Here is a 17,875-nt window from a genome sequence, read left to right as displayed (position 1 = left end):
TATTTTACAACTGCGATTTATCTGTTTATTAACTTTGCGCAAAATATTTACCGTAAGTCTTTTTAACATTTACGCTTTATAAGTAACTACTCGTTTTTACGATTAAATTATGGTAAGTTGGATTTTGATTTTATGTATTACTATTTATTCATGAAAGCCTTTGAGTTTTCTATAACTGCAGTTATATAATTCATCTATATTCAACTGCGTATTTTTATAACTTCAAAAGTTTTCTATAATTGCAGTTATAGAATTCAACTATATACAACAGCATTTTTTTATAACTGCAAAAGTTTTCTATTATTGCAATTATAGATTTCAACTATATACATTGCGTATAGTTGAATTCTGCAGTTGTAGAAAATATGCAAATTGATATGTATAGAAAATATGCAAACAAATATTGAAAACTGCAATTATAGAAAATAAATAAATAACACCTATATCATATATCATTATTTATTACTAACTCGCTAAATATAAATATTTAACTAACTAAAATATTTATATATAAATATATAAATATCACCTATATCATAACCGTTGCGCAAAAATACATTTTGTTAATGTACTATTACATATTCAATGATTTAAAATAAAATGTATTATAATTTCAGGTTTTAGAAATAATATATTTTTGCATTCCTTTTTTTGTTATACTTTTTGATGGTACTTAATTATAATTATATACCAACAATGATTATTGGTATACGAAATGATATATAAAATGAATATTGAATAACCATTTTGAAATTTATAATAAAACACAAGGTTAGTATTAATATTATTTTTATATTTTGATACATGGTTACATTACATAAGTTATTTATATGCATAACTATCTAAGTAAATAGATAAGTTTTAGTATTCAGCACTTAAGTCACTAGAAATTATTTATTTACGTTGTGTTTTATAATGGTTAATGATTGTGCATTAGGTTATATTAAAGTGCGGGGTTTCTGTAAAGAAGTTAGTCTTTAAAGCATTGGAAACGTTAAATACCTGAGTATGGACCCTTTTATAAGGATTGTACTCTTTCAAAACTTATGATTTCACTCAACACTTATGCAATTTTTTTCTTTTAGTATTTTGCGCGTACACTTCCATTTTATAATATATATAAATTTTTTCTATTTTGTGTTCACAGGAATCTTCCGTTTGACTGAATAAGTAAATATTTCGAAGTCGTTTGTGTTTTATCATATAAGATTTTTCATTCCATTGTTTTAACTTTTTTTTGCATTTAGAAAAATACACTCGAAATTAGGAAAAAATATCATTAGAATTAACATTAAAGTTTATCTCTCGCAAAATAAAAGCAATTGATTTTTAAGAATACTTAGAATACTTACTACACAGCCAAGCATAAACCACGGGACCTTTTTAAATTGTCGGGATTAAACGCTCAGTGATTTAATTTGAAAGAGTTTGATAATATATACAAACCAATGTCAATTGTTTTGGAAAATATTGAAAGAAGCTATTTATCAAAGAAATATGTATCAGTTAAACCAAGACTTAAAAGTACTTTGTAAATGGCTTTAAGATAAAAAACTTTAATTAAATACACAAAAGTCCATTACTATGCTTACACAGTTAAACAATAGCTTTTTGTAAATGCAATGCACTTTAATAAAGCTGCACCAAGCAGTGAACGCCTTTGAGGTGCATAATAAGTTAAAAAGAGTGTAGCAGAGTGACATAAAAGTGCAAAAGTACAGATGTCCAGTGGAAAACCAATAGTACAGATGTCCAGTGGACCCTCTAATAAGTAGAAAGCTAAAAATTAATCATAATAAAATGTTGTAAAAATAAACAGGAATAATAAACAATAATTGAGGATTATAAAAGTCATTAATTGTTGTGCTAAAAAAGCTGTTAGTGCAGAGCGTAAATGTGATGCATAGAAAGTGTGTGTGGTGGAGCAGAGTTAATCATTTTATAAGTAGTTACCACGTGGTCTGTGTTATTAGTGAGATAATCATACATTATAAATATATATTTTTATAATGTATGATTATACAAAAGATATTTTAACAAACCAAAACAGTAATATAAAAGTGATTTTGGATAACATAATTTAACTGTGTCATCCAGGCCCGGGTCCACTAAGGCTAACTAGGCAGCTACCTCAAATTGCCAATTTAAGAGGTCGCCAATAAGCATAGAAAAATTAGATCTATATAAAAATATATAAACATGTGAAATTGTAAGGAGGGCTTACCCTAAAATAAACGAATGCGTACAAGAGAAGGTGTTAAAGAAACCGAGTCCATACGCGGTTTGATGCTGTTTTTTTATCGTTCCCTATCTCTCCGAAAACTTGATTTCTTTTTTAACAAAAATTTTTAATTTTACGAGTGCAAAAAATCCATATTATGTTTGTTTTTTTCTGACTTTGGTTACAACTGTTTTTTTCGTATTTCCTCAAAAATATTTTAGAAAAAAAAGAAAAAAATTTGGGTTTCTTTACTTTTCTATATTTGCTCTTCAAAGCATATAATTGCGTACAAGAGAGAAGGGGGCCTAAATCAGTGGTACTGCGTATATACTTCATGGATGCTCCCTTAAATAATTTTTACCAATATATATAGTTCTATTCGGACGATCATTAACGATTGCAACACTATAATGCCCTTGGACATTAAATTTGCACAAGTAATTCACGAGTGAATGTATATGAAAGCCATGGCAACTAAAAGTAGCGCTATGTACAAGCGATTAAATTAATATAGGCTATTATCAAATTTCATAACTTTTTAATTCTTTTTTAATATAATAATTGAAACTTAAAATTTGATTTATGTCAGCTGTAAGAGAAACTAAAAATGATTCACTTAAACAAAAAAATCAAAAAAATGGTTCTATTTTTAAATATTTAAAGGTGGATGATATAGCAGTCATGGATGATGCCAAAGCCAATTGAGAAGAGAACACCAAAAGTACGGAAATTGGTTGGATGATTGTTTTCAAAAATTTCAGTAAAAGAATTAGCAGCATGTTGTCACTTTCTTTCCTTGTGTGTTTTTTCCAAAAGGACTCATCTCAGAGAATCCCTTATATACACAGTAAAAAAAATACCCGTTATATTTTTAAAAAACATAGCACTAGTTTTTGTGTTTTAAAACGGGTAATTACCGTTGTGTTCAATGTATAATTTGTATAAAAAATAACGGCAAATACCCTTATGTTTTTTTCATATGATTTAAACATTGAACATAACGGTAATTACCCGTTAAAAACACGAAAACTGGCGTTATGTTAGCGTTATGTAAGCGTTATGTTCGAAAACCTGATATAACGGGTAATTACCCGTTATGTTTAATAACTTTAATAACTTTTAAAGTTTAAAAAAAATTTATTGTGTATATATATATATATATATATATATATATATATATATATATATATATATATATATATTTTAATATATATGCATATACATATATATGCCTATATATTAAAATTGTTTTTAAAATCTATTCTTTAAAAGACAAAACAAACAAAAAAAGGAATATTAAAATATTCAAGAAATATTCAAAAAAAGTTTAATCTTTAATAGTTTAAGTTCTTCTTGAAAAACTCTATCCAAAGATTCTGATGCCTCTAAGTCTAATACGTTTGTTGCTTCCTTGTTATTTATTTAAAATGTTGGTTGAAATATATTTTGAGTTGATTACATTTTGAGTATTTAAGGTCACCACATATGTAAACCTGAATATTGATTTTTTTTTTAACAACTTGTAGAAGTAATTTACTGAATCTACAACTTGCTTGTTATTTCCCTCACTACAACCTTCTACTCCATAAATAATCTCACAAAAAATTATTTTTAAAAACTGTACAAACCGAGCGCCATATTTACTCAATATTCTCATTATGTAAATAACTATTAGTTAAATTAAAAGAACTGATGCTTTCATGACTATAAATATTTACTCCATGTCCCCTATTATTAATCAGTCTGTTTTGTCTGGAAAAGAAATAACCCGGAATATTTGCTGTTGATTATTCACTTCGCTATGCTTTACACATCATTACATATGTCGTTGCTTAACTTCAATATCAATTAATAGTTCATCAAATTTGTTGTTTAGCAATGCTGCATTAGTATACCAGAAAGACAGATGACAGTATTTTCTTGTCAATTTATCAAAAAAGCTTGCTTATGGTTCCTTTTATGCGAAGTGGCTAATGAGTGGCGTCGTGGTTATATTTATATGAAAAATATTTTTACTTTTTATTTTTTTCTTGATAGAAGTAATTGGTTCGACTGTTCGAAGTTTCGTTTTTTATAATTTTTGACTAAATTTAGATAAGATAAATAATAGAGCAATCTAAGAGTCCAAGAAGACCTAATGGTCGCATCACAGAGCACCGCAGAAGAGCCTTTAACGCTTGCTTTACGAAGTTTACGCTTGCTTCATGTCGAAAAAAATACTAGAATAGGCATCAAACCACAGATCAGTGAAGGATCCAGTATTTTTCGATGTTTGAGATAGCTAACAGACATGGTGCAAACTCTGTATGTTTATATTTATGTCAAATAATGATGCGTTGCAAAATTGCGATGTTGAGCAGCCATGGCGCAGTGCTTAGAGTTCTAGCTCAGAAACAGAGGTCCGAGGTTTGACGCCAGCTCCAGCTCAATAAGCGACATTGGTAAGAAAGGAGGCGTGAACCTCTTGTTAAGTGCTCTTCCGCAGTGCTCCATAATAAGACCGTAAGGACTTCTGGGAGCACTTAAATAACCTAAAAAAAAAAGAGGCTGAGACAAAAAAAGCCCTAAAATTTTATCCCCCCTGCCCCAAACACGAAAGCAACAAGTTAGTAAAATGATTTTTTTGCTATTCTTAACTAAATTTATATTCATCGATAAATTTTAAGTTTCATAGTATTATCTTTCAGCGTTCATAAATTATGACCATATAATGTTTAAATCCCCCTCAATTGAAGGGGTTACAAGTTTTATATGGTCATAATTTTTTAACGCTTAGAGATTGTAAAGCAATACTTAAAATTTATCGATGTATATAAATTTAGTAAAGAAATTTAGCAAAAAAATTATTTTATCAACTTGTTGTTTTTCTGTTACGTTTGGAGCAGAGGGGATAAAATTTTAGGGCTTTTTTGTTCCCAGATTCAATTAATTGCGACTTTTTAAAAGGCATCATTATTCGACATAAGTATAAACATACAAGTGTTTGGATTTTGCTCCATGTTATCTACCTCAAACACCAAAAAATGCTGAATCCGTTACTGCCACAGATCTCTTGTTTCTGAAGCAAATTTGCTTCAGAATTCAGCGTTTAAACGCTGCAAATTTACAATAAGTATATATATACATATAAACTTTCAGCTTATAAATATCTCAAGAAAATATGAAAATCAAAATAATTTTTAAATGTACTTTTAAGGTTCAGAGTTTGCAGTTAGGTATCGGATCAAAATTATAATTATTAGAACCATTCAATAACGAGAAAGCGAGAAAGCAGTCGCCGTAGCTAGCTTCTTGAATCTACTCTTCTTCTTCTTTTTCTTCCTTTTTAATGGTTCTTTACAAAAACTCTTTTTTTGAAGTAGCTTCTGAAGATTCTCCAAGCTCATCACACGCTCTACATTATCTTGAATATATTTTACTGTAAGCAAAGCAAAGTTGAATTTTTTATTACGAAATATTTTTCTTAAAACAAGAAATACGTTTCTTGTTAAGAAAAAAAAAGTCCTATCTTGCAACTTCTTTTTAAAAACAAGAAATATTTTTCTTGTTTTGAGAAATAAATTTTTTAAATTATGCTCAATAGATTTACGATTTTGCTGTGAGTTCGGATGAGTTGTACGCAATTTGAAAGATTTTAAAAGTTTTGGAATTTATTGTACCCAAAAAGTCTGAGGGAGTCTCATCCGTATGCAATTTTCAAGATATTTTCAAGCTTAAAATATCAAAAATTAACCAGTAGTCTGGTGAAATACACAACTGAAGACCTTGTGGCTGGTCTTTATCAGCAAAAATTGCTTTTAGAAGGATTTCAGCTTTGATTCAATCCGTTTTTACATCTTTTCAGACCTTTCTTTATTTTTAAAACAGAACTTTTACCATTTTATTTTCTTTGTATTTTACATGTGACTTTAATCCGTTTTGCATACCATTGTTTTTAAACAATTTGTTATTTTTATTGTTAAATAATAAAATTAAAATATCAAAACCTATGAAATTAAGTTTTACTTTAAAAATTGTAGGTCAAAAACCACGATGGCCAGGAGAGAGGAATGCAGTCAGCTGTTCTATTGATCTCTTTGAGTATTTTATTACTTAGAATAAACACCTTCCTGATTTTAGAGAAATGCAACTTGAATTTTATGAAATTCAAAGCGTGTGAAACAGTTCCATATTTTTTAATTTTCATCTAATGATCTGATTTTTTTCCACAAGTTCACAATAATCTCTGCACTTCTCAAAAGTCTAAATGTTAATAATTTTAAAATTAGAAACTTAGGGGTCGTCCATATATTACGTCACGCAAGTTTTGACAGTTTTTGACCTCCCCCTCGTCACAAAACCGTAATACTTAAGAAGCAAGTTTTGTATGAGTCGTCACAGAACCACCAACACCCCTTCCCCATTATAGCGTGACGTAATTTATGGACGATTCCTAATGAATTTTGTTTTTGCAAAAAGGTATTTTAAAGTGTTGTAGTTTTATCTTTACCTTACTATTTTTAACCTTTTATGGTTGTATGATATAAATAGTTTGTTCACCGGCTTAACAGTTTTATTTACGGCTACGTAAATAAAACTGTTAAGCCGGTGTTAAGCCTCATGCCATCATGTCGGAGAGTTATGTGAAGCTCTCCGACATGATGGCAGGGGGTTATCAAGAATAACTGTCGGCAAGGAAACTTAGCTAATCTTGTACAAACCCCATTTGTGCAAGCCAGGAGTTGAAGTGGGCCTAAACGCTATTGTATTTAAATACCACGTTTTTTTAATTCCATAACGAATTTGTGCATTTTTAAAATACCACAAGTTAACAAAAATAATAGTAATAAAAATGCGTACAATCGGTATAGATAAAAAACCTCCCTTTATTTGTAATGACGTTATTATATAAGGGAAAGGCGCCTATGATGGCATAGCGCCTATGATGGCATACCGGTCATATTTCCATTAAAATTGGTTTTGGTAAAAAAATAATTAGACCTACATGACTTTACTGACTTTACATTAGTTTTAGTGAAAAAACGTCCCTTGTGCACAAATATTGTTTTTATAATCAACAAAAATCGATTTTGGGATGTGCTGTTGTAGTTTTATTTTCTTCATATATTTAAGATTGTGATTTTACTATTAACTGTGCAGAAATGAAATTTTCATGCATTTTATATTCAAGTTTTGTGCATTTAGTGGAATAGTTACTTTAATTTTATCTTTTGAACAAAGCAGACACAGCTTGTTTTAATGAAAATGATGACTTTTACCCATGACGGCATACTGACGAGTTGGGGGTGTTGAAATATTGACGAGCTGGGAAAACTTTCTTTTTATAAGAAAAACTTATTTTTAAGTAAAGTTAAAAAAAAAGCGATGCTCCAACATTTTTTTTTGGTCCAAAAAATACGTAAAACGCAATATATCCTATGCGCACGCGCAAAATTTTACAATGCTGGTGTGTTGCATGAAATGGTAAATTAGGATGGTTTCGAGTAATTTTCTGGCTTTTCTGAGGGAAGACTCTAAGGTTAAATGAAATCATTAAGTTACTCTCGATCCTAACTAGCCCCATCCTCCCCTATGCCATCATAGGAGCATAGGAGTGGTTGCCTATGAGTGGTTGCCATACTTGTGCTTTTTTTTACAATAAGAATAACTTATAAAAAAAATAAAACTGATGAAAACTCCCAAGGTAATTATTGTTCTAGATGTAACAAGGAATGTATCCATATCAAAACTTTTATTATTGGTCTTCAGGATACTGAATAATGAAGCTTCAAAGTTAAGTATGCCATCATAGGCGCCTTTCCCCTAGTTAATGATTTGTAAATTTTTATTTACAAATTCTATTCGCGCCGATTGTTTGAAAATGCCCTTCAAAACTCAAAAATTGTAAAAAATTTAAACTTTAAAAGAGTGGCGCGAGTATAAATAGTCATCTAAAATAAAAAATAATAAAATTTCATTAAGAAAATAATACCTTGGGAATGCTTTGAACAAAACGCTAAAACTATCCTTTGAAATAATAAATATAAACAAACAAACAAGGAATATTAAAATAATTAAATATAACTTAAAAACATTTACATTATTTTTCTATAAAATATGTATTAAACAATAATATCATATTATAATCTAATTTATTATTATTATGAATATAAACTTTTAGAACATATGTGTTGTTATAACTTTTATAATATAACGTATAGTGTTGTCATATTATTCATTGTTATTAATTTTATGTGTGTATAATATAATATTAGTAAAGATGAATAACAGTATGACAACATTATTTTAAAATATTTAATGGAAACCAATCTATTATATTAGCAACAATCCATATTAATGGTATGAGCCTTAAGTTGTTTTAAGCATTTTAACTAAAATGATTCTTAAATATAGAAAAATTAGGAAACAAAAAAACTAAAACAAATAAGAGCCTGACTCGAGAAAAGCAAATTTAGGGGGCCCATTTGCAAATTTAAGGGACCTTCTACAAATTTGAGGGTTTTTTTTTTTTAGTAAGAAAAAGTGGAAAATTGTTTAAGAAATAGGATCCTAATGAAAGGTTTTGGGCTGGGGCGATCTTGACCTTCTGGCCACAGCACTGTTTGAAACTAAAAAAAATTCAAAACCCATTATTTAACCATCAAATTAAGTTCAAGGGCTTGGTTTTTTAAAGTGACACTGTTTTTCCCATGTCACCCCATGTTAGGGTGAAATGGGACAAAAATAGAAACAAATAATTTTAAGCATTATTTTATTGTTTATTCTACTCCTTAAAAAACATAACAATACACAAAATTTATTTATGTTTAACAAAAATAAAATACCATTCTAAATGCATTTGTAACTTTGTTCAACAGGTTGCTTGATGTTTAAATTGAGTCAAAATTACGTTGACGTCTGAGGGGTAACTTTTTTTCTTTTTCTTATCTTTATCTTCTTTTTTTCTTTTACATTCTGATAAACTTTTAACTAGTTCATTTCTTGTTGGTGTGTCAGTCAATACCAGAGACCTAGAACATTTTCTTTTTGCACTTTTTCTCTTTGCCACCCTTTCGACCGCTTTTGGAAATGGCCTTATATCTTCTGCTGTCCAATGGTAGGCAGAAGTGCTGATTTGCTGTTTCTTTTCATTAATAACTTCAGATACAATACACAGTGATGTGGGGATTGTTTGTTTGTCGGAATTGTCATTTGCTGGAATTGGTCGATCAGATACAAAAGAACTTAAAAAGTCGACATCACTGACAACATATGGATCGTACGGGAAAATGCCAGCTGCTTTAAAACCATTTTGAATGTTTTGGGAAGTAAAGGCTCTCGTATAAGCTATTCCTAAATTTTCAGAAATGTCATATATCGTCATAGGAGTATTTGGATGTGCCTTTAACCATGAATCACATGCTGAATTGAAAAAATTTCTTTAATGGCCCAAATACTGATCTGTCAAGTGGTTGGAGTTTGTGGCTGCAATGGGGTGGCAATGTCAAGAGCACAACATTGCTTTCCTTAGCTTTATCCATTCGTTCAATCAATATATGAGTTTTGTGGTTGTCCATTATTAAAAGTAATGGATGATCCTTGCTCGGATGTCCACATTCCACAAAATGATCAAACCATTTAAAAAAAATTTCTGTATTTATCCATCCACTAGGATTAGCATCACCTTTTGTACCTGTTGGTGCACCTTTAAGCATATGGCTAAGAAAGTGGACACAAGGAAATATCAAAAACAGTGGTATAAAATTTCCAAGGGCATTAATGCAACCCACCATTGTAACTAGGGTTCCCCTTTCAGCAGAAGAAAGTATCTACATTTGTGCGATTAAAACTAGTTGTTTGAGTAGCTTCTGGCGTACGAATAGAAAATTTTGCACGATTTAAGAATAAATAAAACCATTCAGTTCCAGCTGTTTCACTCTTTTTTCAGTTTTCTGGTATTTTAATGTCATTTTTAATTGCATATTGATATGCAAGTTGCTTTGTTTCTCCAACATCAAGTGCATAATGCATATTAGATGCTTGCCGAAGATATATTGAAAGTTCATTTTCTTGTGTCTTACTAAAAATATATTTATATTGTTCATCAAAATATAAGTTACTGTAAGAAGTTTCTTTATTAACCTTTATTTTCCGCTGTAAACTTGATTTTGAAATTGTATACTCTTGTGCAGCTGCTTGTAGTGATAAACTGCCAGATTTGACAGCCATCACAGCAGCTTTTATTGTATGAGCATCAGGCTTTAAGCGACTTGTCACTCGTTTGTACTTTCTTGGCATCTGAAAAATTATTACTCATATTACTCACTCCATTATTAAAAAAAATTATGCTCTTTTTAATTGCATTGACTGAAATCTAGATTAGGCTATAAATTTTAAATTTATTTTAATGAAAATAAAATAGTATCACAACCCTATAAAACTTATAATGTGCTTAAATTTAATAAGGCTAATAGCGAAGAACTTTATTTAAATTGAATTTAAAATACAAAAACGATTGGCATTAAAACAATACCTACTGTGAAAGATGTCTTCAGGACAAAGTAACAAAGAAATCCAATATAACTATTATTATTTTCTATGATAAAAAACACTTTACTATAAAGTAAACATTGAAATCTTATCATAAACATAAACATAATTTTCTGTTCACTTGCTTTTTTACAAAAATATTGATTATAAAAGTTGAAGTACAGTAAATTAAAAAAATGATAAAATTGAACAGTGTCCCATTTCACCCCAATTCTCCTGTCCAAGTCACCCCATCACTAGTAGGTGTGAGAAAACCTTTATTTTATATAGTTCTCGTAGCCATATGCCAATCATATTTCTTCAATAGTTAAATAAAACAATAGTGAATAATTAAAAACCATAAACACAAAAATATATGCAAACAACACATAAATATTTAATATTAATGATGTCTTCAAAATTGTTAGATTTTTACATATTCGCAAATAATCCCAAAAAAAATACTTCTGAAACTTAAAAAACACAGTAATATGAAGAAGCTATTGCAAACTTATAACATATACAAAAAACTTTTGCTTTATTAAATTTTTCACTGAGATATTGCCAAGTCCCATCTCACCCCATGTCCTATCTCACCCCGTTCTCCCCTACATATAAGTTTTAGGTTTTTATCAATTTGTATGATATTTAAATGATAATTGATAAAAACCTCAAAGTATCTGGGTAACATGCATTAAAATATATAAAAGTATATATGATACCATCATGTATCTACATTTTAGGTATACTTATGTTGTAAAGGTAAAATAAATACGTTTAAGTTATTTTTTGATTGCTATATTACATTGTAGTTTTGTTATAATCGCGTTAGATAATTGTAATAAAAAAAATACTTTGTTTTTATTTAAGTAAAACCCTATAACAGAATCTTGTAAAAGATTGCCATATTTAATACTGTGTTTTTATTTCAGTAAAACCCTATAGGAGACTCTTGTAATAAAACACTTTATTTAAAGGCAACCATATTTAAACAGTTAAATTAATAACTAGAACCAAAAGAATTCCCGATCAAAAGGGTCAGCAGCCGGTCATGCTTAACGGAGCTTTTGTTTAAAATTTCATTACAATATTTCTAAATAAAGAAACGACGAAAATTTCTATAAATTCGTTTAAATAAAACAAGTTCGCGAGCTACTTGCGGCTCTTTTCAAAAGTTTTATTGATTTACTGATAATAAAAACTTGAATTATACATGGCCGGAAGCCATGTTGTTTGAATATAGCAATAGGTGACAATAAAGCACTTCACTATTAAAGTAAGAAAAGAAAAATTAAAGATGAGAATAGATCATTTCATGGTGATTGGACAGAAAAGTACACATTTATTGAAAAAGAAAATAAACCTATGTGTTTAATTTGCAATACTGAACTAGCTCATAATATGACATGTAATGTTAAACGTCGCTATGAAACAAAACATATGTGTTTTTCTGAAGAATACCCAATAAATTCATGTCATAGAAAAAATAAAATTGAGTTGCTAAAAACAGTATTTAAAAATCAACAAATGATTATTTCATCTTCCAGCAAAGAATCAAATATTATAACAGAAGCAAGTTTTGTTATAGCTTGGAACGTCGCGACAAGTAAACGTCCTTACACCGATGGAGAGTTTGTAAAACAAAATCTTTTTGATGTGACCTCAGATTGGTGTCGAAGTTGAACAGCATTTGTTAAATGGCTTAATAAATTGTGAAGCATTCAGCTTAGCGTTGGATGAATCAACAGATGTTCAAGATAAACCTCAAATGGCAGTATTTGTTAGATATGTAACATCAGATGTACTTGTGAAAGAAGATTTGCTAGATTTAGTAGAGCTATTAGACACAACTCGTTGAATTGATTTATATTCGAATTATATTCGATCAAATGCAAAAAATCACAGACAGTTTAAAAATTTCATTAGTAAATTGGATCTTGCTGACAAACCAAGGGACTTGTTATTTTACTGTGCTGTAAGGTGGCTTTCAAGTAGTGACGTTCTTTATAGGTTTGTAGAACTATTAGAACCAATCAATTTTTTTTTGCTTGAAAAGCAAAAGGCTATTGAAATCTTTGACAATGTAAATTTTTTGCAAGCTCTTTTATTTTTAACTGATGTAATGCAACATTTACAAAATCTGAAATCGTTGCTTCAAGGAAAAGAAAAAAATATATCTGATCTTGTTCAAACTATACTTAGTTTTCATAAAAAATTGCTCTTTTTCAGAAAGATCTTACCTTAAAAACTTTTAATCATTTTCCACAAATGGCAAAGATAATTCATAATCTTAATCCTACAATTCAGTATGATGATCATAAGATTGAATCATACCGGGGAAAACTACAGAATTTATTCGAAGACTTTTAAAATAGGTTTAAAGATTTGTATGCTCCTAAATTATCATTAGCATTTTTAGTAAACCCTTTTTTAATTGATATTATTAGTGAGGATTGTCCAATACCAGAAAATATACTTGAAGAAATATCTCAATTTGAAATAGAATTACTAGATCTCCAAGAAAATCAAAATCTTCAAATGCTGCATAAAACACTAGCTTTATTAGATTTTTGGAAAATGGATATTAAGTGGTTATAAGCAAGTTCAATTCGAATAAAAGCAAGATTAATTCAAATACATTCAAATAAATTTTTTTTCTCAAAGAAACCTTTTTATCTTTACATTTTTATATCTTGCTTTCAATTATTTGTATAAGGAAATTTATGGTTTTCTAGTGTGAATAAAAAGGAATCAGATTTTATGTAGCCAAGTTTACATTTAAAGAATAGCTTTTACTTTCTTTATTGTAAAAAAACTTAATACTAAATATAAATTGTGTACATACTAAGTTTATTTATAAAAGTTTAATTTCCATTTAAAAAATTAAAATATTGTGTCAAAAATCAAAATATGTATAAAAAATCTAAATTTACATTCGCAAATTGTTTTTTTTCAAAGATGAAGTTGGCATAGCAACATATTTATTGCGGCTCTTCGGCACACGTCATTATTTATATGCTGCTCTCGCGTCTAAAATTCTGGCCTGCGCAGTTTGCTGGTTTAGATTAAATTTTAAATCGAAACGGATGTGATGACTCTCCTTTAAAAACTGTTATGACTCTCCTTTAAAAACTGTCCTGACTCTCCTTTAAGAAAAAAAATCTAATAAAAAAGTTCAGCTGAAACTTTTTTTTTAAATAAACAAAAAAAATTAGTCGCTATATTTTATTTATGAACTTGAATATTATAAGTGTTGCTTACGTCATTAATAAATCTTGATGTACTTTAATAATTTAAGTGTTGCTACGTCATTAGTAGATGTATGGAAAAGAATATGAATTATTAATATAGTTTCCTAGTATTTGCTAAACAAACTGATCTGCTTTAGGATTTGTTTTGTTTCCAAGTGATTTGCTAAACATGGCTTTGCTTCATCAACCTTGGAAAATACTACGTGTTTCCAGCAGATTTTTTTATCAAAGTTCTCCCATTTTTAAAGATGAGAACCAAGAAAATACGTGTGGGTATACTATAAATTCTTGTTTACATTTTTTTTAATATTATATAAACTTATACGTGAATTAAATAGTAAAAATATAGTTTTAACTGCTATTTTATTTGTTACACTATATATATAGTATATATATATAGTATATATATATGTATATAGTATATATATATATATATATATATATATATATATATATATATATATATATATATATATATATATATATATATAAATATTTATTAGTGATGTGCGATGTGCGAAACTAAGATTTTAAGTTCGAAACGAAATTCGAAAGTACGCTGCACTAATATTGAAATTTGGTATTTAAATAATTTATAGTGTGTAATAATTTATAGTAATAATTTATAGTGTGTGACAGAACACAGAAAAGAAATGAAACATTATACATTTTATATTTAATAACCAATCATATTGCAGTTTTATAATGTAAACAAAATACTAAGCAACACAGACTAGACTCTAGAGTCAAATAAAAGTGAATGAAATCAAATGAGACTAGTAGTGATCGACCGAAATTGGAATTTTGCCGAAATTTCGGTTTCGGTTCATTTCGGTTGCGGCATTTCTCAATCGAAACCGAAACCGAAATTTCGGCAAAACTTTTACTTTCAAACCGAAAATTTCAGCACAACCGAAATTTTTTAAAAGTAAGAAATAACGTGTTTAAACAATGCTCTTTTGATATTTGTTTTATTAAGAGTTGATTTGTTGTTATAAATGAAATGATGTAAATTAATAACGGAAGTTAACATTTGGTAGATTTTCTCGGCAAAACAAAAGTTTTTCAAGATTTTCTGGTAAAAGTCTGTTTCGTTCGTTGGTTAGTATATCTCCAACAGTTGCATGTCAAGAATAATCATTTCAAAGATGGACTTGTGAAATTTCTGCCTTTTTTCTGAGTTTGATTCAATTTTTGAATTGGTTTCAACCCAGTTTGGAATTGTAGACTGAAGCATCTCTGTTCTTTGCTTTTTAGACCTGATGTTAAAGATAGGCATTGTTCTCTTTCGGTTTTCTTTTGGCCCGGAAACTTCTTTTTGAGGAACTTCTGGTTCTGGAGTTCTTGTCGTTAAAGATGCTGGACTGGTCTTGGTGACAAGAGGATGGCGAGTCTTGAGATGAGACAAAAGGCCGCTGGTGGTCTGTCCCTTTGGATCATCAGAGCCACGTGACGCTCTTCAATTGCAAATTTTGCAATTGACGTACTTAGGATCACTAATAGAGATTGTAAAATGCTTTCAAACCCAACTTTTTTAGCGATTTTTTTCCATCTTGGTAAAAATTATATTTGAAAACAAATCACAGTTTTGGTCAACAAATAATTTTCTTTGTTCACTTCAAGATTCCACAAATGTTGAAAAATTGATGAACTATTCTAGAATATAATGTAAAATGTTAACTTGTAATTAATTAAAAAAATAATTTTTGAAATGTCAACAAAAATTCATGCATTTTTAAATTAAATTCATGCATTTTTAACAAACAAACTACATGAAAATGAATTTATTAGTTTTAAGTTATGAATAACAATATATGAATAATTTTTTAACTTTTTAATATTTTTATAAGTTTTGTTATCAATAAAATTATTTTTTTTCTTCTCAATTTTCATAATGTCTATTTTTTCAATTTTATACTAATTTAATTAATAAAAGCATGGCAAAAGTATATTGTACACTTTACTCCCTCAGGCTCATAGTTATTTGGCTATACCCTTATTTACTATCATTAATTCACAGCTATGTTAATTGATTCACTGTACCCCAGTACTGGGGCACAGTGAATAACGTATTACAACTGACTTTAAACCTTTCTGTGAGCCGTTAGATAATAAATATTTGGATTTTAGTGATTTATTATCATGAAGGACATATTTCTCAATCTTTTCGCCTTGAAAAAAATAAAACACATATTTTAACTTTTGCTCAATTTAAAAAATGAAGAAACCCGATCCACTGTGCCCCAACTTCCCCTACATATATATATATATATATATATATATATATATATATATATATATATATATATATATAATATATATATATATATATATAATATTCTATAATATAATACTATATATATATATATATATATATATATATATATATATATATATATATATATATATATATATATATATATATATATATATATATATATATATATATATATATATATATACATATATATATAATATTCTCAATCACAATTTTTCAGTTATAATGATCAAACATTAATTTAGTTAAACTACAAGAAAATTCTGCAGAATACAATGGTGACGGCGAGAAAATTAAAGCAAACAATTGTGATAGTAAAGGTAAAAGTAATCTACTATAAAAGTAAAAGTTTTATTCATTTTGTTTATATAAAAGCATCTCAATAAAGTACAATACCAAGTATTAATAATTGATAACTCGTCCAAAGCAGTTCCTTGAAAATATAAAGGGTAGTTTTAATTTTGGATTCAAGTAAGTCTTTCTAATTTTAATGTTTTAAAATTTAAAGAGTTTAAAACACTTATTCTCTCTAAGATCTAAAGATTATTCACTTTAATATCTAAAATTCGTAATCGTTAAATAAAAATTGTATTAATATACAAACATTTTTCGTACGTAGAAATACCAATAAACGTTGAATCAGCGAGAGCAAAAATATTTGCAGATAGTACAGAACGAGTCATAGGCGTCAAACTTGAATCTTAAAACGAAAAAGAAATATTCATGTGCTTGGTTCAATGACACGAGTAGAATCTCAACTTTTATATTTATGTAATTTTGCTTTGTTTAAATAATTTATTAACTTGAATCATTTTCATTAACATTTAAAGCTAATAAACTAAAAAAACAATTGTAATAAAAATATATAAAAATAAAACTTGTATAACGTATAAATAAAACATATAGTATGTAAAAATTTAAATATAATGTATAAATATATAAAGATATTTTTTACAAGTTTAAAAACATTTTTTAATTGAGAAGTCTGTTAGCTTTTTCAAATTGCACAATGTATAGGGGAACATGGGCCAAGATGACGAACGTTTTGAAAAGCACTTATATCTTAGTCAATAAGTGTTCTAATAAGTAAAACTTTATCAAGAAGTGATTAAAAATTATCATGTGCTACTGATGTATCAAAAAAACCTTATAAAAATTGAAAATAGTCGGGGAAAAACTCATTAACCGACGTTACCTCAAATCGTCATCTTGCCCCGTATGCGAGGCAAGATGACGATTTTAGGATAAGTTAGTTCCATGATACCATTACTGTCTTAAATATCACGGTATCATAAATTCTAGTTTATAAAATAAGTAATACAAATAGTGGTGTAATTTAAAAAAAAAATTAAGTTTATATATTTGTATAGGGCTATGCCAAAAAACCTGCTAATCAGTTCACAGTAAATTCCAAAATAACAAAATAAAACAAATGTCAAACAAACTATTTTAATGCGCAATAAAACAATGTTATAATTGCTAAGCTACATAAGCATACAAGTAAATTTGCGTTCAACATATTGCCCACAAGTTAAATGACACCAGTGTTCACAGGATTTACACATATCCCAGTCATCATCAAGCAATGGATCATTAGGATCACCATAGATAATTTCA

General features: G+C 28.3%; 2 protein-coding genes and 1 long non-coding RNA gene across 4 annotated transcripts in view; 2 read left to right on the top strand and 1 right to left on the bottom strand.

The window, feature by feature from the left end:
- LOC100203801 (transmembrane protein 115) overlaps positions 1-460 on the top strand; it is a 78,593-nt gene extending 78,133 nt beyond the window's left edge. The window contains exon 10 of the mRNA XM_065791506.1: positions 441-460. The gene's annotated coding sequence lies outside the window, so the exon portion shown is untranslated. The remainder of the gene's footprint in view (positions 1-440) is intronic.
- Positions 45-17,241, top strand: LOC124812471 (uncharacterized). 2 transcript variants are annotated; one of them, XM_065791508.1, is made up of 4 exons: positions 45-112; positions 14,118-14,249; positions 16,504-16,578; positions 16,878-17,241. In XM_065791508.1, exons 2-4 carry the CDS (start codon positions 14,150-14,152, stop codon positions 16,961-16,963), a joined length of 261 nt encoding a protein of 86 aa, XP_065647580.1. In that variant the 5' UTR covers positions 45-112; positions 14,118-14,149; the 3' UTR covers positions 16,964-17,241. The 2 variants fall into 2 exon arrangements, with proteins under 2 accessions (XP_065647580.1, XP_065647579.1); XM_065791507.1 differs by lacking the exon at positions 45-112 and adding an exon at positions 2,984-3,068.
- LOC136077059 (uncharacterized) lies at positions 9,289-11,734 on the bottom strand. The gene is made up of 2 exons (XR_010636796.1): positions 10,738-11,734; positions 9,289-10,498 (listed from the first exon to the last, which is right to left on the bottom strand). It is a non-coding gene; the product is annotated as an uncharacterized LOC136077059 (long non-coding RNA).
- Positions 17,242-17,875: the final 634 nt, after the last annotated feature.

The sequence above is a fragment of the Hydra vulgaris genome, chromosome 02 (assembly GCF_038396675.1).
Source record: "Hydra vulgaris chromosome 02, alternate assembly HydraT2T_AEP".
NCBI lineage: Eukaryota > Metazoa > Cnidaria > Hydrozoa > Anthoathecata > Hydridae > Hydra > Hydra vulgaris.
The sequence above is the reverse complement of the archived record's forward strand: the minus strand, read 5'-3'. Positions and strand labels throughout refer to the sequence as shown.